This window comes from Oncorhynchus gorbuscha, linkage group LG12 (genome assembly GCF_021184085.1).
Source record: "Oncorhynchus gorbuscha isolate QuinsamMale2020 ecotype Even-year linkage group LG12, OgorEven_v1.0, whole genome shotgun sequence".
Lineage (NCBI taxonomy): Eukaryota > Metazoa > Chordata > Actinopteri > Salmoniformes > Salmonidae > Oncorhynchus > Oncorhynchus gorbuscha.
In genome coordinates, this window is record NC_060184.1 from 68,043,416 (window position 1) to 68,065,961 (window position 22,546).

Genomic DNA, 22,546 nt, shown 5'->3' on the forward strand with positions numbered 1-22,546 from the left:
TTGTTACGTTACAGCCTTATTCTAAAATGAATTGAATAGTTTTCCCCCCTCATCAATCTGCACACAATACCCCATAATGACAAAGCAAAAACAGGCTTTTCGAAATGTTTGCAAATATGTTAAAAAATATATATACATTAAAACAGAAATATCACATTTACATAAGTATTCAGACCCTTTACTCAGTACTTTGTTGAAGCACCTTTGGTAGCGATTACAGCCTCGATTCTTCTTGAGTATGATGCTACAAGCTTGGCGCACCTGTATTTGGGGAGTTTCTAAAAATTCTTCTCTACAGATCCTACAGATCAGGTCAAAGAGTTCAATATTGATTTCATCAGACCAGAGAATCTTGTTTCTCATGGTCTGAGTCCTTTAGGTGCCTTTTGGCATACTCCTAGCGGACTGTCATGTGCCTTTTACTGAGGAGTGGCTTCTGTCTGCCCACTCTACCATAAAGGCCTGATTGGTAGAGTGCTGCAGAGATGGTTGGCCTTCTGTAAGTTTCTCCCATCTCCACATTGGAACTCTGGAGCTCTGTCAGAGTGACCATCAGGTTCTTGGTTACCTCCCTGACCAAGGCCCTTCTCCCCCGATTGCTCAGTTTGGCCGGGTGGCCAGCTCCAGGAAGAGTCTTGGTGGTTCCAAACTTCTTCCCATTAAGGAGTCTGAATACCTTCCCGAATGCACTGTACATGTGAGAGATGGAGGAAGGATAGGACAGGGAGATGGAGGAAGGATAGGGCAGGAAGATGGAGGAAGGATAGGACAGAGAATGGAGGAAGGATAGGGCAAGAAGATGGAGGAAGGATAGGACAGAGAAATGGAGGAAGGATAGGGCAGGGAGATGGAGGAAGGATAGGGCAGGAAGATGGAGGAAGGATAGGACAGAGAAATGGAGGAAGGATAGGGCAGGGAGATGGAGGAAGGATAGGACAGGGAGATGGAGGAAGGATAGGACAGGGAGATGGAGGAAGGATAGGGAAGGGAGATGGAGGAAGGATTGGGCAGGGAGATGGAGGAAGGATAGGACAGGGAGTTGGAGGAAGGATAGGACAGGGAGATGGAGGAAGGATAGGGCAGGGAGATGGAGGAAGGATAGGACAGAGAGATTGGGGAAGGATAGGACAGGGAGATGGAGGACGAATAGGACAGGGAGATGGAGGAAGGATAGGACAGGGAGGTGGAGGAAGGATAGGACATGGAGATGGAGGAAGAATAGGACAGGGAGATGGAGGAAGGATAGGACAGGGAGATGGAGGAAGGATAGGACAGGGAGATGGAGGAAGGATAGGACAGGGATATGGAGGAAGGATAGGACAGGGAGATGGAGGAAGGATAGGGCAGGGAGATGGAGGAAGGATAGGGCAGGGAGATGGAGGAAGGATAGGACAGGGAGATGGAGGAAGGATAGGACAGGGAGATGGAGGAAGGATAGGGCAGGGCAGGGAGATGGAGGAAGGATAGGACAGGGAGATGGTCATGTTATTACTTTGAGTTTCTCCCTTATAGGGTGTGAGGGGTGTGGTGATACATTCAGTGACTGTGAGTGGCTGGAAGATATTGATGCCTATTGCTTCTAAGAATGTTTTATCTTCTATATGCTCCACATAATTGTCCCCTGTTAGGAGTGTTACTGAAATGAATTTAGAGAGGTATAGTCAGTGGGGGTTGTTTCGTCCATTAGATATCATTCTTGGCTTGGAGGACTGGAGGAAGATAAAGTGTTGATGTGTTCATTTTGAATTGGTCAAGAGGGAGGACGTGAGGGATAATCGTTGGTCATGATTCAATTCAGGGTCGAGCGAGAGGCACAGGGTGCTATTGCAAACTCCACTCGCAACGTTGCACCTAAGGCCTGAACCAGGGTCAGATTTCTCTATAACCTCAACAATGTGGAGTTGAAAAAATATACATTATTTAAGAGAGTTAAGTGAATATAGTGCACTGTAACAGCTGTTTGGGTTCCATGACAATCAACAGTGTCATAGTGAGAAGCAGACACAAGCCTGGCCTATAGAGAGTCTTGAATCATAATTACCTCAGTAGTTAACTTACTGCTTGAGTTTCTCACACTACTGGCCTATCTGGGTGATGTTTTTTCTCTCGCCTGAATGATCTGAATCTAGGATTACAGGTACTCTCCGCAACTATATTCAATGTGCGGGACAAAATTGAGGCTATGATTAAGAAGTTGGAGCTCTTCTCTGTCTGCATCAACAAGGACAACATACAGGTCTTTCCATCAAGTTTATGGACAATGTCAAATGTGATATAGCAAAGCACCTGAGTGAGTTGGGTGTACAATTACGCAGGCACTTTCCCGAAACGGATGACACAAACAACTGGATTCGTTATCCCTTTCATGCCCTGCCTGCAGTCCACTTACCGATAACTGAACATGAGAGCCTCATTGAAATTGCAATAAGCGGTTCTGTGAAAATGTAATTTAATCAGAAGCCACTGCCAGATTCCTGGATTGGGCTGTGCTCAGAGTATCCTGCCTTGGAAAATCGCACTGTTAAGACACTGATGTCCTTTGCAACCACGTACGTATGTGAGGGTGGATTCTCGGCCCTCACTAGCATGAAAACTAAATACAGGCACAGACTGTGTGTGGAAAATGATTTAAGACTGAGACTCTCTCCAATACAACCCAACATTGCAGAGTTATGTGCATCCTTTCAAGCACACCCTTCTCATTAACCTGTGGTGAGTTATTCACAATTTTCGACAGCAGGAAGAATTAAGTCCACCACAATAGTATGGTGCTTGCCTGTCCTAACCACTTGGTAGCTCACCATATAAGACGCTTCTAGCCCCTTCTTATTAATGGTATCTGTTGCTTTTATACATGTCTTACTACTCGTAATTCGACTTAATTCTCACTCAAAAAACTCCCGTGGCTTATTTTTCAAATTGGAATGTTTTGTTTCTAAATGTCTGAGCAAGAGTGAAGGTTTCATTGAGTTGTGAGATAGTACTTTTGGACATATAACACACTGTGGCTGAGGAAAGGCACTACTCCCAATATAAGTGAACTCCAAACAAATGTAGTTCTCATCATATTTGTGCCTCTTCGATGGTCCAACGTCCCTGTTTGTTGTTCGGTGCTTTCCCGGGAAGCCGAAGGGCTGCAACTGATTCACAATTGTCAGTATCCATGCTAGCTGGGCTAACCACAAATGTAAAATTACTGATGCTAGCATTGGATGTGCTCGTGGAAGCAGAACAACTTGTGTCATCAGGTGCAGGTGTAGAACTGCTGGTAGTAGCAGTACTATCTGTAGAGCTGGTATGTGTTTCTATGGACACGGGCCTTACTTTTTTTCAACCATTTATCATAAACGGAATGAGCAGCAGCTACGTTTGGTTACATAAGGACCGTTAGTGGAATTCCCGCGAGAGAGTAACGGTTAATGTGATTGGATATTCATTATTTGATTAGGCTAACTGTTTTGAATTTGAACTTGTAACCTTTCGGTTACTAGTCCAACGCTCTAACCACTCGGCTACCCTGCCGCCCCATTATAGTGAAGACATGTAAACTATGAAATAACACATATGGAATCATGTAGAAACCAAAAAAGTATTAAACAAATCTTCAAATAGCCACCCTTTGCCTTGATGACAGGTTTGCACACTCTTGGCATTCTCTCATCAAGCATCACCTGGAATGCTTTTCCAACAGTCTTGAAGGAGTTCCCACATATGTTGAGCACTTGTTGGCTGCTTTTCCTTCACTCTGCGGTCTGACTCACCCCAAACCATCTCAATTTGGTTGAGGTTGGGGGATTGTGCAGGCCAGGTCATCTGATGCAGCATTCCAACACTCTCCCTCTTGGTTAAATAGCCCTTACACCGCCTGGATGTGTGTTGGGTCATTGTCCTGTTGAAAAACAAATGATAGTCCCACTAAGCACAAACCAGATGCGATGGTGTATTGATGCAGAATGCTGTGGTAGCCATGCTGGTTAAGTGTGCCTTGAATTCTAAGTAAATCACAGAAAGTGTCACCAGCAATGCACCCCCACACCATAACACCTCCTTCTCCATGCTTCACGGTGGGAAATACACATGCAGATTTCATCCGTTCATCCACAACGTGTCTCGCGAAGACACAGCGGTTGGAACCAAAAATCTCACATTTGGACTCCAGACCAAAGGATACATTTCCACTGGTCTAATGTCCATTGCTCGTGTTTCTTGGCCCAAGAAGGTCTCTTCTTATTATTGGTGTCCTTTAGTTGTGGTTTCTTTGCAACAATTCGACCATGAAGGCCTGATTCACACAGTTTCCTCTGAACAGTTGATGTTGAGATGTCTGTTACTTGAACTCTGTGAAGCATGTATTTGGGCTGCAATTTCTGAGGCTGGTAACTCTAATGAATTTATCCTCTGCAGCAGAGGTAACTCTGGGTCTTCCATTCCTGTGGTCGTCCTCATGAGAGTCAGTTTCATCATATCGCTTGATGGTTTTTGCGTTCATGTCTTAAAGTAATGATGGACTGTCGTTTTTCTTTGCTTATTTGAGCTGTTCTTGGCATAATATGGACTTGGTCTTTATCAAATAGGGCAGTCTTCTGTATACCCCCCCACCTTGTCACAACACAACTGATTGGCTCAAACGCATTAAGAAGTAAAGAAATTCCACAAATAAACGTTTAACAAGGCACACCTGTTGATTGAAATGCATTCCAGGTGACTACCTCATGAAGCTGGTTGAGAGAATTCCAAGCTGGTGCAAATCTGTCATCAAGGCAAAGGGTGGTTATTTGATGAATCTCAAATATAACATATATCTTGATTTGTTTAACACTTTTTTGGTTACTACATGATTCCATATGTGTTATTTCATAGTTTGATGTCTTCACTATTATTCTACAATGTGGAAAATAGTAAAAAATAAAGAAAAACCCTTGAATGAGTAGGTGTTCTAAAACTTCTGACCGGTAGTGTATTTTTTATTTTTTAAAAATTGTATCACATTTTTACTTGGCGTACCCCCGACGGAATTGCACGTACCCCTGGGAGTTCGCGTACCCCCGTTTGGGAATACCTGAATTAGAGGATAGGAAGGATGCATGTGGATGGGGGGGGGCGGATATGTCAGACGCTGCAGCTCAGAACACATTTATCTCTGTCAGACAGTTTTTATCACGTATTATAGCACCTAAGGGAAGGCCTGTCTGAGCAGCACTATCTATCTGGGTGAGGCAGGCTGGAATTGGGACTGTGTAATTGTACTTTCAAGGGTTTGAACGTGGGTGGCATAATTGGACAGAGAAAGAGAGAGGGAGAGACGGAGAGAGGGAGGGAGCAAAAGAGAGAGGGAGGAAAAGAGAGAGAGAGAATAATTTATTTGATGTGTGTTGTTGATTATGAAGAATTATGATTGATATGGATAATGATGATAATCATGATGATACTCATGAAGCTGTGTGAATGTGTGTGTCGTGTGACCCTGCGTTACCTGTCCAGGTGGTCGGAGGGGCGTGGCTCTTCAGCAGGATGTACTGTAACATCTTTGTCACCTTGGATGTCATGATGTGTACCGCCAGCATTCTCAACCTGTGTGCTATCAGCATTGACAGGTAAGACGCTCTGTGTGCGTGTGTGTCTGTTTCTTTGTGTCCGTGTGTGTGAGAGTGTGCGCGTGTCTGTTTCTTTTTGAAAGAGAAAGTGGACATATACTATACGAGTGACTTAGTGTGTGTGCGTGCGTGCGTGCGTGCGTGTGTGTGTGTGTGTGTGTGTGCGTGTGTGTGTGTGTTTGTGTGGTAGACTTTATATATAGTACTATTTGTCATTACTGCACCTCCAGTTGGCTTGATGTTGAGTTGTCAGGTTCAGAGAGCAGGTCTACTTTCTCCAAATGAGCCTTAAATATTTGTGCTGGAGGGATGTGCCTGTACCCTCTAGGTTAGCAAATTGTATAATGTTGTAAACATTGTTTACTGTTGATGTACATTGGGCAGGTACATTATTTATTTGCTTAGTTTTCCAGCTCATGTATAAGTTAATATTTAATATCTCTTTGTGGGTTGAACCCAAACGTCCATTGGGCACAACGTGCTTTTAACCATCAAATAAATAGGAACACAGGGGCTGAACACTGTGTGTGTGTGGAGAGTGAAAGAAATAGGAACACAGGGGCTGAACACTGTGTGTGTGTGGAGAGTGAAAGCGTATGGTTATTCTCTGTTTATGTGCATCTTTATACTGAAAATCACTCATTAGCAGGTTACTCTGACAGGTGATTCATTAAGACCTTCACCTGGGTGTGAAGTCTGTGTGTGTGTGTGTGTGTGTGTGTGTGTGTGTGTGTGTGTGTGTGTGTGTGTGTGTGTGTGTGTGTGTGTGTGTGTGTGTGCGTGCGTGCGTGCGTGCGTGCGTGCGTGCGTGCGTGCGTGCGTGCGTGCGTGCGTGCGTGCATATGTGTTTGCGTGTGTGTATGAGTGAGCGAGCGAGCAAGAGAGAGAGAGAGAGAGAGAGAGAAAGACAGAGAGCTGATCTGTTTAAAGGTCCAGTTTACAGCCTGTGTGTTACACTGTACGGATGCAATTACATTAGCTGTCCCAATGATGTATCACTGCTCTCCCAAGCAGACATCACATCTGTATTATTATCATCTATGTTTTCCAGAAACACCTGGGGCATATATGTTTTTGATAGAATGCTTTCACCAATATGGTCCCGCTTTAAATGACGTGCAGCTTATAAAAGCTTCGTAAAGCCTTCATAAAGCCTTCATAAACACTACATAAATGTGTCACAAATCATCTATAACTGTATGTCATGCTCTATAAAGGGTTTATAAATGTGGCATAACTGTGTGACATAACCACCAATGTCAAATGTGACATAACCCACTATGTAAAATATGACATAAACTTCTGCTTAATAAAAGGGTGGCATAAGCACTGTTTAATAAAGTCTTTATAAAGTATATTGAATTGAGGCTTCACACAGCATTTATAACCTTGTCATGCATCTAGGTAGAGCATTGCAACACCAGGATAGTGGACCACCCATACGTATAAATGTATGCACGCATGGCTGTAAGTTGCTTTGCATGAAACCGTCTGCTACATGGCATATATTATTTTAAATTATATTATTCTAAAACATTTCTAGGATGGCCCAACCTCTTTTCCCCCTTGGGTGCATAGACAATATTGGACCTGACCTCAACTTGACCTAAAATGCTGTGCTGTGTGATGACACACACTCTAAAGTGAAATCATGGACCTTATTTTTTGTGTAATTTGTTTTTTTCCCCAAATGACGTTTTCTCGTTTCCCCACAGTTTGTTTCACATGTTTTTAATAGAAAAACAACTAAATAGGATTTTCTGTGTTCACAGAAATGCATAAAACACATCAGGGGATAACTTTTGAGGTCTGGGAAAAATAAAAAAAACTTTTGAGAGTAGTTACCGTTTCATTCATGCGGTGTTTCTGTAGAGCAGTAAGCTCACATGATACAGTTTGCAACTCAAATGCCCACTTGTGCTACCACTGGACAGCGAAAAACAAGTAAGTTTATTTATTGTAATTGAAATTAGTTTGTAGTAGTGTCACGCCTTGGTCATTGTATTTTGTGTTTTTGTTATATGTTTGGGTAGGCCAGGGTGTGACATGGGTTTATATGTTGTATTCGTATTGGGGTTTGTATTATTTGGGATTGCGGCTGATTAGGGGTGTGTCTAGTTAGGCTTGGCTGCCTGAGGCGATTCTCAATCAGAGTCAGGTGCTTGTCGTTGTCTCTGATTGAGAACCGTATTTAGACAGCCTGACTTTCGCTTTGTATTTTGTGGGTGTTTGTACCTGTCTCTGTGTTGTAGTCACCAGATAGGCTGTAATTAGTTTCACGTTCCGTTCTGTTGTTTTTGTATTTAGTTCAGTTATTTCATGTACCGCGATACTTTCATTAAAGTCATGAGTAACCTACATGCTGCATTTCGGTCTGACTCTCTTCATTCAACAGACGAACGCCGTTACAAGTAGTTAAGTGTTGAGTTAGATTATATAAATCAAATCAAATTTCATATTTGATACATAGATAACTTTCTTTGTTGTTAGGTTGGAACCAACATGCAGTACCTCCAGCAGAGGCAAGGACCATTTGTCCGTCAGCTCAGGAACAAGATACACTATTCACTGCCCTGTGTAATGTTTAGTAATTGCATTGCTGGACTTTTTTAAATAATGTATTTGCATTGTTTTAAAAATGTAAAAATAAGAGGAAATGTATGGTTTAAACTTGTCTTTAATGTTTATTTGTTTTAGCTGTTAGTGATACTTCCCTAGGTGTTAATACATTTAGTGATACTTCCCTAGGTGTTAATACATTTAGTGATACTTCCCTAGGTGTTAATACATTTAGTGATACTTCCCTAGGTGTTAATACATTTAGTGATACTTCCCTAGGTGTTAATACATTTAGTGATACTTCCCTAGGTGTTAATACATTTAGCCTTTATGTATGTGTTATGAATGAAGGTCTGAATTTACAATAAGTACAGCGTCATATGATATAAGGCATTTATGAATGCGTTATGAATTATCAGAGCGGTCTGACTTTAAAGCAAGTACATCGTCATGCAATGTAGATTCTTTTTAGATGTGTTATGAGTTATCAGAGCGGTCTGACATTAAAGCAAGTACATCGTCATGCAATGTAGAGTCTTTTTAGATGTGTTATGAGTTATCAGAGCGGTCTGACTTTAAAACAAGTACATCGTCATGCAATGTAGAGTCTTTTTAGATGTGTTATGAGTTATCAGAGCGGTCTGACTTTAAAACAAGTACATCGTCTGTCAGGATTTGGCCAGGGTTGTTCCGGTTTTTGGTCACTAGATGCCCCCATTGTGCCTTTTGACCTTTTATTTTCCCTTGATCCCCATTATTATTTGCACCTGTGCCTCGTTTCCCCTGATTGTATTTAAACCCTTTGTTTTCCTCAGTCCTTTGCTCTGTGTTTGTATGTTAGCACCCAGCCCTAGTACTCTGTGAACTCTTGTTGATCCCGGTGGACTCTCTTGTGGAATTCTGTTTTTTGTTCTTGTTTGTTTGTTTTTTGTTGTTGTTTTTTTTGAAGGTTTTTGTTTTATACCTTCCACCTTGTGGATTTACCTTTTTGTCTTGGAGGATTACCTTTGTTCTTGTGGAATTCCTTTTGAGGTTGTGGAGTTACATGTTTTCCTGAAGAACTTCACTTTTTACTTCATTAAATACACCGTCTCAAGTACTGCTGTGTCTGCCTCATCTTCTGGGTTCTGCCAACTATTCGTGGCTCAGTTGGTTAAGTGACTGTTTCTCACTCCGGAGACCCAGGTTCGTAACCGGGTCCTGACAGAAACACAGAGCCAAAAATGAACCCAGACGCAGCCAGTTCCCAGGACCTTGTTGCCATGCTGTCCCACCACCAGGAGACTGTCCAACGCCACGAAGCCGCCCTGGTTCAGCAAGAGGCCTTAATGGCTAGACATTCTCATCTTCTGTCGGAGATGCTGACTTCCATAAAGCAGATATCTGATCAACTTACCCCGGCAACAGTTCCCGTCCCAGTACCTCAGATTCACGTACCCATGACAGTTAACCCTCTGGCTGAACCTCGTCTTCCACCTCCCCAACGGTTCTCAGGTGATCCAAGTGCTTGTAAAGGGTTTCTCACCCAATGTTCTCTCTCCTTCGAGCTGCAACCCTCGTCGTTCCCCACCGACCGGTCTAAGATCGCATATATCATCACCCTGCTGTTGGAAAAAGCCCTGGCCTGGGCTACTGCTGTGTGGGATGCCCATAGTTCCTGCTGTGCCAGCTACTCTGCCTTTGCTGAGGAATTCAAACGAGTGTTTCAAGGCCCAAGCAGTGGTCCTGACTCAGCCAAACAGCTCCTGACTCTCCACCAAGGTCGGCGCAGCGTGACGGACTATGCCATCCAGTTCCGCACGGTGGCAGCAGCGAGTGGCTGGAACAACGAGGCGCTCACGGTGTGCTTTCTGAAAGGCCTTTCCGACACTATCCGGAATGAACTGGCCACTCGGGAACCACCGGACAATCTCGAGTCCCTGATCAAGTTGGCCTCACGCATTGACCAGCGTCTGAGAGAGAGAGAACTCAACCGTAGACCTCTAGCCCCTATCAGTCCCAGCTCTGAGTCCCCATCTTGATCCTCGCTGGCTCCACCGGAACCCATGCAGATTGGACGCATCTCCCAGGCTGAGAGAGACCGCCGGATGAGGGAGCGACGCTGTCTATATTGCGGCAAACCGGGCCATTTCTGTTCCACGTGTCCTGGGCTCCAGGGAAACGCTCTGTCCCGTACAGACCGGGGGGAACTGTAACGGGAAACATAACCTCCTCCCATCCGTCCAACTCCCGTCTGCTCATTCCAGTCACCCTTTCCTGGGACAACCACAAGCTTCACCTTCAAGCCTTGGTAGACTCTGGAGCCGCAGGTAACTTCATGGATGGTGTCTGGGCGAAGGAGAATGGCGTTCCCTCTGAACCTCTAAGTGACCCCATGAGGGTTACTACATTGGATGGAAGCCCTTTGGGATCTGGACTTGTCACTCATGTCACTACCTCCTTGCGACTTTCAGTTTCACAACACCAGGAATTGATGAACTTTCATTTGATCTCCTGTTCCGAGTTCCCTCTCATCCTTGGATACCCCTGGCTTCACAGCCATAACCCTCACATCGACTGGTCTGTGGGCACTATCAAGCAGTGGGGTCCTACGTGCCAAGCTACTTGTATTTTCCCGAATTCCCCGAGTTCTACTCCCGAGTCTTTAGAATCCATCGACCTGACCCGAGTTCCCGAGTGTTACCATAACCTCAAACTGGTATTTAGCAAACAGAGGGCCACCATGCTACCACCGCATAGACCTTATGATTGCCCCATCGAACTGTTTCCGGGCACTTGCCCCCCCAGGGGTCGGATCTTTTCCCTATCTCCAACCGAACAAGCTGCTATGGATACCTACATCAAGGACGCTCTGGAAGCAGGCCTCATGCGTCCATCCACCTCCCCGGCGGGAGCAGGGTTTTTCTTTGTGGCCAAGAAAGACGGTGGATTACGTCCTTGCATCGACTACCGGGGACTCAATGCCATAACCGTCCGTAACCGTTAGCCGCTACCCCTTATGGCCACAGCCTTCGAGCTGCTCCAGGAAGCAGTTGTTTTCACTAAGCTTGACCTGCGGAACGCATACCATCTTGTGCGGATCAGACCTGGTGACGAGTGGAAGACCGCTTTCAACACGCCTACTGGTCACTATGAATACTTGGTGATGCCCTTCGGCCTGACCAACGCCCCAGCGGTGTTCCAAGCGCTCATAAACGATGTGCTTAGGGATATGCTTAACATATTTGTGTAAGTTTACTTGGATGACATCCTCATCTTTTCGAGCTCTCTTCAAGAACACACAAAGCATGTCAGACAAGTACTCAAACGCCTCCTAGACAGCCATCTGTACGTTAAGCCGGAAAAATGTGAATTCCATTCATCCCGAGTACAATTCCTGGGATTTGTAGTGGAACCCGGTCGAGTCCAAATGGACCCCAGGAAGGTAGGGGCGGTAGCGGATTGGCCCACCCCCAAATCCGTTAAGGAAGTTCAGCGTTTCCTGGGCTTCACTAACTTTTACCACAAGTTCATCAAGAACTTCAGCTTGGTGGCAGCCCCTCTCTCAGCTTTAACCAAGGGTGGCAATGCAAGGTTTTTGTGGGGAAGAGAAGCTGAGACGGCCTTCCAAGGACTCAAGCAGCGCGTCCTCTCTGCTCCCATCCTGATACTACCGACTACGGATGAACCGTTTGTGGTGGAGGTAGACGCCTCAGAGGTTGGTGTTGGAGCTGTCCTGTCTCAGAGGGGTGAAGACAAGAAGCTTCATCCGTGCGCTTTCTTCTCACACCGGCTTACCCCGGCTGAGAGGAACTACGATGTGGGGGATCGTGAACTCCTAGCGGTTAAGATGGCATTGAAGGAATGGAGACACTGGCTCCAGGGGGCTTCTCACCCGTTTCAAGTGCTTACGGACCACAAAAATCTGGAGTATATCCAGCAGGCGAAGCGGTTGAACTCTAGACAAGCTAGATGGTCTCTTTTCTTCAATCGATTCCAGTTTATCCTCACCTATCGGCCCGGGTCGAAGAATCTCAAACCGGATGCCCTGTCCCGAGTCTACGCTCCTGCCATTCGAGATGACAAGGACATGCCTGTCCTTCCTGCTGCTAAGATCGTGGCTCCGATCTCGTGGCAAGTTGAGGATACCGTGAGACGAGCTCAAGCTATTGAACCGGACCCGAAAGGAGGTCCTGCCAATCGGTTGTTTGTCCCCAAGGCAGTGAGGACTCAGATCCTTCTGTGGGGGCACTCCTCTCGCCTCACCTGTCACCCGGGCGTAGGTCGCACCTTGGAGTTCATCCAGCGTAAGTTCTGGTGGCCTACCATAAGAGAAGACGTTGCCACTTTCGTCAATGCCTGCCCCGTGTGCTGCCAGGGCAAATCTTCTCACCTCCGCCCGCAAGGACTCCTTCACCCTTTACCTGTTCCCCACAGACCCTGGTCCCATATCTCGTTGGACTTTATTACTGGCCTTCCTCCATCCCATGGCAATACTACTATCCTAGTCATAATCGACAGGTTTTCAAAGGCGGCCAGGTTCGTCCCTCTGACTAAGTTACCTTCTGCCAAGGAAACGGCTGAGTTGGTAATTAATCATGTGTTCCGATTCTTCGGCATTCCTCAAGATATGGTTTCTGACAGAGGTCCCCAGTTCGCCTCTAGGTTTTGGAAGGCCTTCTGCCAAATCATGGGGGCTTCTGCCAGTCTATCTTCAGGGTACCATCCGGAGTCCAACGGCCAAACAGAGAGGATGAATCAAGAGCTGGAAACCACCCTCCGATGTATGACTCGTAACAACCCGTCCACATGGTCGTCCTTCATTGTTTGGGCCGAATACGCGCACAACACCTTGCGCTCCTCCTCCACTGGTATGTCCCCACACGAGTGTCAGTTTGGCTATGCCCCTCCATTGTTCCCGGACCAGGAGGCAGAAGTCAGAGTGCCTTCAGCCTTGAATTTCGTCAGACGCTGTCGGCTTATGTGGAGGAAGACCCGTCTTAATCTTATGCGTTCCTCACAGAGGTACCAACAACAAGCCAACAGACGTCGCCGTCCCGGGCCTACCCTGCGCCCCGGCCAGAGAGTCTGGCTCTCCACAAGAGACTTACCACTACGGGTGGAGTCTCGCAAGCTGTCCCAAAAATACATCGGTCCCTTTAAGGTTGCCAGGAGAGTTAACCCAGTTTCTTATCGCCTACACTTACCCAGATCCCTTAAGATTAATCCCACATTTCACATTTCCTTATTAAAACCTGTTGTTTTTTTCTCCCCTTGTCCCGGCAGACAGACCTCCCCCTCCGCCTCGTGTCATTGGAGGCCAGCCGGCTTATACCGTCCATCGGATACTGGATTCCCGCCGGGTGCAGCGGTCCTGGCAGTATCTGGTGGACTGGGAAGGCTACGGTCCCGAGGAGCGCTCCTGGGTTCCTGCCAAAGACATACTGGACCCTGACCTCATTCGTCAGTTCAGGGCCCTCCACCCTGAGAGAGCTGGTAGGAACGTCAGGAGCAGTTCCTAAGGGGGGGGGGATTCTGTCAGGATTTGGCCAGGGTTGTTCCGGTTTTTGGTCACTAGATGCCCCCATTGTGCCTTTTGACCTTTTGTTTTCCCTTGATCCCCATTATTATTTGCACCTGTGCCTTGTTTCCCCTGATTGTATTTAAACCCTTTGTTTTCCTCAGTCCTTTGCTCTGTGTTTGTATGTTAGCTCCCAGCCCTAGTACTCTGTGAACTCTTGTTGATCCCGGTGGACTCTCTTGTGGAATTCTGTTTTTTGTTCTTGTTTGTTTGTTTTTTTTGTGTTTTTTTTAGGCTTTTTGTGCTATACCTTCCACCTTGTGGATTTACCTTTTTGTCTTGGAGGATTACCTTTGTTCTTGTGGAATTCCTTTTGAGGTTGTGGAGTTACATGTTTTCCTGAAGAACTTCACTTTTTACTTCATTAAATACACCATCTCAAGTACTGCTGTGTCTGCCTCAACTTCTGGGTTCTGCCAACTATTCGTGGCTCAGTTGGTTAAGTGACTGTTTCTCACTCCGGAGACCCGGGTTTGTAACCGGGTCCTGACATCGTCATGCAATGTAGAGTCTTTTTAGATGTGTTATGAATAGGGCTGTCACATATTTCCATCAGCCGGTGATCGTCAAGCAAATAACTGTCAGTCTCACGGTAATTTACCATGAATTAACATAAACACATTTAGCATCTCCTGGCTTCCACACATAGACTACAAGCTAATACTGAACATCTACATTTTAAAAAGTATAATAAATCAATGCAGTATAGCCTACACTTTCACAATAAATCCATCATGCAGCTATTCTGTGTTGTACGGTTAACAAAGAAATAGGTACTCCTATATGCTTCATTTAGTGTTGTTAATATAACTTTAGTTGTTCTACAAATGTTGGGCTATACGTTTTGATGTGTAATACATTGTTACGGACGACACTACAGTGGTAGGCTTGATTACCAACAACGACGAGACGGCCTACAGGGAAGAGGTGAGGGCCCTGCCCTGTGTGGTGTCAGGAAAATAACCTCACACTCAGAGATGATTGTGGACTTCAGGAAACAGCAGAGGGAGCGCCCCCCTATCCATATCGATGGGACAGTAGTGGAGAGGGTAGTAAGTTTTAAGTTCCTCGGCGTATACATTATAGACAAACTGAATTGGTCCACCCACACAGACAGCATCGTGAAGAAGGTGCAGCAGTGCCTCTTCAACCTCAGGAGGCTGAAGAAATTTGGCTTGTCACCAAAAGCACTCACAAAATTCTACAGATGCACAATCGAGAGCATCCTGTCGGGCTGTATCACCGCCTGGTACGACAACTGCTCCGCCCACAACCGTAAGGCTCTCCAGAGGGTAGTGAGGTCTGCACAACGCATCACCTGGGGCAAACTACCTGCCCTCCAGGACACCTACACCACCCAATGTTACAGGAAGGCCATAAAGATCATCAAGGACAACAACCACCCGAGCCACTGCCTGTTCACCCCGCTATCATCCAGAAGGCGAGGTCAGTACAGGTGCATCAAAGCAGGGGCCGAGAGACTGAAAAACAGCTTCTATCTCAAGGCCATCAGACAGTTAAACAGCCACCACTAACATTGAGTGGCTGCTGCCAACACACTGACTCAACTCCAGCCACTTTAATAATGGGAATTGATGGAAATGGATGTAAAATATATCACTAGCCACTTTAAACAATGCTATCTACTCTATATCATCTACTGCATCTTTATGTAATACATGTATCACTAGCCACTTTAAACTATGCCACTTTGTTTACATACCCTACATTACTCATCTCATATGTATATACTGTACTCAATACCATCTACTGCATCTTGCCTGTGCTGCTCTGTACCATCACTCACTCATATCTTTATGTACATATTCTTTATCCCTTTACACTTGTGTGTACAAGGTAGTAGTTTTGGAATTGTTAGGTTAGATTACTCGTTGGTTATTACTGCATTGTCGGAACTAGAAGCACAAGCATTTCGCTACACTCGCATTAACATCTGCTAACCATGTGTATGTGACAAATACAATTTGATTTGATTTGATTTGATTGATTTGATTTGATGCGACTCTAATGATGATTTGAAAAAAAGATGCTTGAAAGACATGTTCATCAGCCAACATGATGAGTAGACCTAACGAACAGCAAAAGCACTAGCCTATGTCAATCTACTATCCCCCAGAGTACAAAAGTCAACCTATCCTATTCTGTGCGAGAAATAAATATTCCAAAGTGATCACAAATGCAATTATGCATGGAATATTTTTATTATAAAGGTGCATTTGTATGATGTAAATTGTCTTCCCCCAAACTTGAAATTTAGGCGCTGCTTATGTATGCCAGTTAAGTGCTTAATTTTGAGATGTTATTTGGCCACTTTAGTTGTGATACAAACCTTATTAAAACATATAGGCCTATGGGCTAGGCCTACAATGAGGCGTGCGACGATGATTAGAAAAAGTCGCAAAAAAAGGAATTGTTTCTTATGCTGGGCATCATTCACAGCTGATAATATATAATTCACACGTGATAGGCTAATATTGTCACCCATCAGACTGTTCTTGATTTAATCTTGTCTTTACCAATACTAAATAATACAGTATATGTGTGAAATTTGTTTTGATTTAATATGGACCATTATCATGCACCTGTCTCAAAATAGGGTCAGCGGGGAAAAACACGTCATCTTTGCACTTAAATAGAGAATGGAGGAAGCTTTTCCCATGCTTCATTTTCATGCCAGCCAGGTAGGCTATACTCCTGTTGTCAATATAAACAATGTGTTTAATATTAGGAAGGTTGAGAAATAAATATAGTAGGCCTATATGATGGGATCCTCCTATTTTTAGTAGAGGCCATCACTCTGTTTTCTCGCGCTGTTGCATAACCTGTTTAGATAGGTTGATGGACCTGCAAAGCTTGTGTTTGTGTGTATGTGTCTGTCTCAGAGCCAATATGATTTGGAGTAGTCCTACAGTAACTGAGACTACCCCAGCAGGTATTCTTCTTCTGTTTCCATGCTGGAGACCAGGGCTTGATTACAACCTGATATAATGGTGCCAACATTTTGTGGCTGATCTTTCAGTGGGGGACTGGGTTGAATGTGTCAAAGATCTGACTGGATCCAGCACCCACGGTATGGCTTGTTATATTGTTGTATCAGAGACCTGACGGGGCCCAGCGCCCCACGGTATGGCTTGTTATATTGTTGTATTAAAGACCTGACTGGGCCCAGCGCCCCACGGTATGGCTTGTTATATTGTTGTATCAGAGATCTGACTGCGTCCAGCGCCCCACGGTATGGCTTGTTATATTGTTGTATCAGAGACCTGACTGGGCCCAGCACCCACGCTATGGCTTGTTATATTGTTGTATCAGAGACCTGACTGGGCACAGCACCCACGGTATGGCTTGTTATATTGTTGTATTAAAGACCTGACTGGGCCCAGCACCCACGCTATGGCTTGTTATATTGTTGTATCAGAGACCTGACTGGGCCCAGCACCCACGCTATGGCTTGTTATACTGTTGTATCAGAGACCTGACTGGGTCCAGCGCCCCACGGTATGGCTTGTTATATTGTTGTATCAGAGACCTGACTGGACCCAGCACACACGGTATGGCTTGTTATATTGTTGTATCAGAGACCTGACTGGGCCCAGCACCCACGGTATGGCTTGTTATATTGTTGTATCAGAGACCTGACTGGGCCCAGCACCCACGCTATGGCTTGTTATATTGTTGTATCAGAGACCTGACTGGGCCCAGCACCCACGGTATGGCTTGTTATATTGTTGTATCAGAGACCTGACTGGGCCCAGCACCCACGGTATGGCTTGTTATATTGTTGTATCAGAGACCTGACTGGGCCCAGCACCCACGGTATGGCTTGTTATATTGTTGTATCAGAGACCTGACTGGGTCCAGCACCCCACTGTATGGCTCGTTATGCCCAGCGCCCCACGGTATGGCTTGTTATATTGTTGTGTTTGTGCACTGAGGAACATGTAAATAAAGACACTTTCTTTAGGTTGGGGTCTTTCATCAAGGTAAGTGTATCCATTCAAAGTTGGCCTTAGTGGGAGTGACCATTGAATTATATGGGAGTGACCTGACTGAGTAAAGTATTTGTCATCAGACTATGTCCTTTGCTAGCAAAAAATATTTCCCCTTGTCCTCACTAGTAAATGTTAAGATTTTTTTTACCCTTTTTTTACTATGTAAATTGACTGATAACACATTCTCATTTACAACAACTACCTGGGGAATATTTACAGGGGAAGAGTTAACACAGCCGCAAAGTCATAATTATGGCTAAACCCCACCCATTTCCACAATTTATCTTCTTAAAATGTTATTTAAATCTGACCTTAACCTTAACCCTAACCTTAACCACAATGATAACATTATGCCTAATCCTAACCTTAAAATAACACCAATTCATTTTTTTTCATATGAATATAGACCATTTTGAATTTGTGGCTGCGCTATCTAGTGGAAACCATTCCACTTGGCCTCAGGAGAGAAAAACACAACAGCTCCTACCTTCCAGCTAGCTAATCAGCAAAGGACATAGCTAGCAAGCGAACAACAGGTCCTACCTTCCAGCTAGCTAATCAGCAAAGGACATAGCTAGCAAGCGAACAACAGGTCCTACCTTCCAGCTAGCTAATCAGCAAAGGACATAGCTAGCAAGCGAACAACAGGTCCTACCTTCCAGCTAGCTAATTAGCAAAGGACATAGCTAGCAAGCTAAATGCTCCACCAAGAAGAAGAAAGACTACATCCTTAAAATCTGTGGTCGATATGTGTTGCGCTTGTGTGGAATACTATCCCAAGGAAAGTTACAAACACAATCTCTTTATTGCCAAGACTCATTGGGGAAGGTGTTTTGGGAGATTACGGTTATGATTAGGTAAGAGTTATGATTATGGTTAAGGTTAGGGTAACGGCAGGGGTGAAATCAAATCACATTTGAATGGTCACATACACATATTTAGCAGATGTTATTGCGGGTGTAGCAAAATGCTTGTGTTCCTAGCTCCAACAGTGCAGCAGTATCTAACAGTGCAGTAGTATCTAAACATTATTCACAACAATACATAAATCTAAAAGTAAAATTATGAAATATATAAATATTACATTGAGCAATGTTTGAGTGCCATTGCCTAAATACAGTAGAAAATGGCACAGTATATACAGTACATATGAGATGAGAAAAGCAGTATGTAAACATTATTAAAGTGACTAGTGATTCCATGTATATGTATATAGGGCAGCAGCGTCTAAGGTGCAGGCTTGTGTAACCAAGTGGAAGGCAGCGAGTGATGGCTATTTAACAGTCTGATGGCCTTGAGATATAAGCTGTTTGTCACGCCTTGGTCATTGTATTTTGTGTTTTTGTTATATGTTTGGGTAGGCCAGGGTGTGACATGGGTTTATATGTTGTGTTTCGTATTGGGGTTTTATTAGCATTGGGATTGTGTATGATTAGGGGTGTGTCTAGTTAGGCTTGGCTGCCTGAGGCGATTCTCAATCAGAGTCAGGTGCTTGTTGTTGTCTCTGATTGGGAACCGTATTTAGGTAGCCTGAGTTTCGCTTTGTATTTTGTGGGTGTTTGTTCCTGTCTCTGTGTAGTAGTCACCAGATAGGCTGTAATTAGTTTCACGTTCCGTTCTGTTGTTTTTGTATTTCAGTTATTTCATGCACCGCTATTCTGTTCATTAAAGTCATGAGTAACCTACACGCTGCATTTCGGTCCGACTTTCTTCTTACAACAGACAAACGTCGTTACACTGTTTTTCCAGTCTCTCGGTCCCAGCTTTGATGCCCCTGTACTGACCTCGCCTTCTGGATGATATCAGGGTGAACAGGCCCCGGCTCGGGTGGTTGATGTCCTTAATGACCTTTTTGGCCTTCCTGTGACATTGGGTGCTGTAGGTGTCCTGGAGGTGGCTCCCCTAAACCCTAAGATTAAGGTTAGGGTTTAGGGAAGGGACGTACCAAGGATCCCAGATAGCACAATAGAAAAACAATTAGGGGTAATGTGAATAACGTGACTTCACTAAACCATTAGAACGTTTCTGCAACTAACTCCCCCTAACAAGCAACGTTTGAAATATGTTCAACCCTCTTGTGGCTTTGAGTCAGTGACTCTTATCATGAAGCACGTCTATATCATATTCAACATAGTGGTTATGTCACATTTGACACTGGTAATTATGACACACAGTTATGCCACATTAATGAACACTTTATAAAGCATGACCTATGGTTATAGATGCTTTGTAATACATTTATGTAGTACTAATGAAGGCATTATAAGCTGAATGTTATTGAAAGCGGGACACAAAACACATAAATGCAGTGGTATTACGCTACATTTGCAGTAAATTAAGTACATCCATGGTGTCCTATAGTTTTTGCCGATTGCTTACACACTGAAGGTGAATGCTTAGACAAAAGCATCAAACCCTTAACTTTTGTAACCATGCCTTAAACAAAGGCACCAAAAGTACAAACACATTTTCTGCTTTCCACTTTGTTTGCAGTTCTGCAACACACTTTGCACTTTGTTTGCACTTAGTTTTAAATTCTGCAAAACACTTGAAAAACACTACACACTGTTTCTTACATTAGACACTTCGATCAAGAATGAAATCTCTCGCAATCATTGGAAAACACTTATTTTCAAAATACGAAACATACCTGAAATTGGCAACATCCACACACACACATGAAAACATTCATACAGTAATTGAACACCAATTAGTCTGAGCCTCAGCACTGCAAATAGACCTCCGGTAAGATCACCTCTTTTGTGAGGACTTTCCAAACATGGAGGCAGTGAGAGCGAGAGGAAGAGGTAGAGGAAGAGAAAGAGAGAGAGTAGTAGGAGGAGGAGGAGGACAAGAACAAAGAAGGGGACCAGGCAACGGAGACATATTTCCGATGACATTAGGGCCACTTTGCTGGACCATGTCATAAATCGTGGCCTGAGTCGCTACACGGTAGCATCCATAATACGGACATTTAGACTGGAGAACAGGTATGTCTTCAACTTTCTACACTAGACTGTATGTATATAATCGTTGCACATCATTCTGCATCACAATACAATACAATGTATGTCCTACAATATTAGGTCTATGTTCCCCAGTGAACAAGGCACCTGCCTTGTCTGTAGCTTGTATTTTTGACTGAATGTGTCTGACCCATCCCTCCCCATCCTTGTGTGAAAATGTAGACATTGTAATTCTGTGTTTTGAGTTACACCATATTCACGGTACAGTGTATGCATTTTCTGTTACAGAGAGTCCTGGATGTTGATGCAGCTGCACAGCCTCATGAGTTCATTTTCATTGATGAAGCTGGATTCAATCTAGCTAAAACCAGGCGTCGGGGCCTAAATGTTATAGGACAAAGAGCCGTTGTGAATGTCCCTGGGCAACGCGGGGGAAATATCACCTTGTGAACCGCCATTAGTCTGCAAGGAGTTCTCCATCACTATGCCACCCTCGGTCCCTACAGTACTGCACACATAATCATATTTCTGGATGGACTATATAATGCAGTTGTACAGGACGGACCAGAGCAGCCCAGGTTTGTGGTCATCTGGGATAATGTTGGTTTCCACCGGGCTGCTCTGGTCAGGGACTGGTTCACCAACCACAATAACTTCACAGTTGTATACTTGCCCCCTTACTCCCCATTTCTCAATCCGATTGAGGAATTATTTTCGGCATGGAGTTGGAAAGTGTATGACCGCCAACCACATGACCGCCTGCCTCTTCTGCAAGCAACGGAAGAGGCATGCGGAGACATTGAGGTGGGGTCAGTCCAAGGATGAATATGGGGCAAGGAAATATTTTCCCTTTTGACTAGCCAGGGTTTACACTGCTTGTGATGAGGATGAGGTGATGTGGCCAGACCCAAACAGAAGGCGGGATCCATAAACCATCCACCCCATCCCTTACAATCCCTTACAATTATATTTTTTGTTTACCATTGCACTGTAATTTTATGGTAATTAATATTGTTTCCGTGAGTATACAGTAACATATTGTATTGATTACTGTACTGTAATTCTACTTTTTAAAGTTGTTTTGTTGTTGTTGTAATAACCTGCAATGGCAAAAAAAATAAGCTGTATATTTTTTTCTGAAGCCTTTCTACTTTTGTGTTCATTGAAATGTGAGTAGATGTACTATACTGGACCATCTTTCACAGAAAGAAGCCGGTATGAGAACATTAAAAAGGTATGCAAAGTACTAAAGACAGCAGTGTTTTGTATGGAGTACATCAATGTGTTGTTGCTGCTTTGAAAGAAAGAGTCATTTACAGTTTTTTACAATCCCTTTGGCACTAATTTCAGAACCTTGTGCTCATTTTTCAAAACTCTAGACACAAAACTCAAAACAGTCATCACTTGTAACACAGGCTGTCCAATGTTCAAAACATTGCAGTGTGCATTCATATCTTTAAACAATCCTTGCACTTGCAGAAACAATGGTTCAAGTAACAAATTTATCATGAAATACCATAGTTTCACTGTAGTTGTTCGTTCAATCATTAAATATTGTAGTACAAAATATGTGATATATGTTTCATTGTGGTACTACCTGTAAATACATCACTGTAAAATGACTAGTAAAGAGAATACTACAGACACAGTGGAATCATTGAACAAAATCTGAAATTTATTGATGAAATACAATAAAATCACTCAGGTTTCTTTGAATCAAAGCAAAAATAATTAGCTACAAAAAAAGGAAAAAACTACAGTAAAACATCAACTGCAGTGTTCCTCACCTGGCTTACTGTAAAAAGCTAAACAAAGGGTTGATTACTGTACTTCTATAGTTCCATCAACCCTATC

The 22,546-nt window shown here is 44.1% G+C and overlaps 1 protein-coding gene across 1 annotated transcript in view; it reads left to right on the forward strand.

The window, feature by feature from the left end:
- Window positions 1-22,546, forward strand: part of drd3 (dopamine receptor D3) — a 57,714-nt gene that overhangs the window by 10,303 nt on the left and 24,865 nt on the right. The window contains exon 3 of the mRNA XM_046290830.1: window positions 5,482-5,594. Coding sequence (XP_046146786.1) covers window positions 5,482-5,594 — 113 coding nt within the window. The remainder of the gene's footprint in view (window positions 1-5,481; window positions 5,595-22,546) is intronic.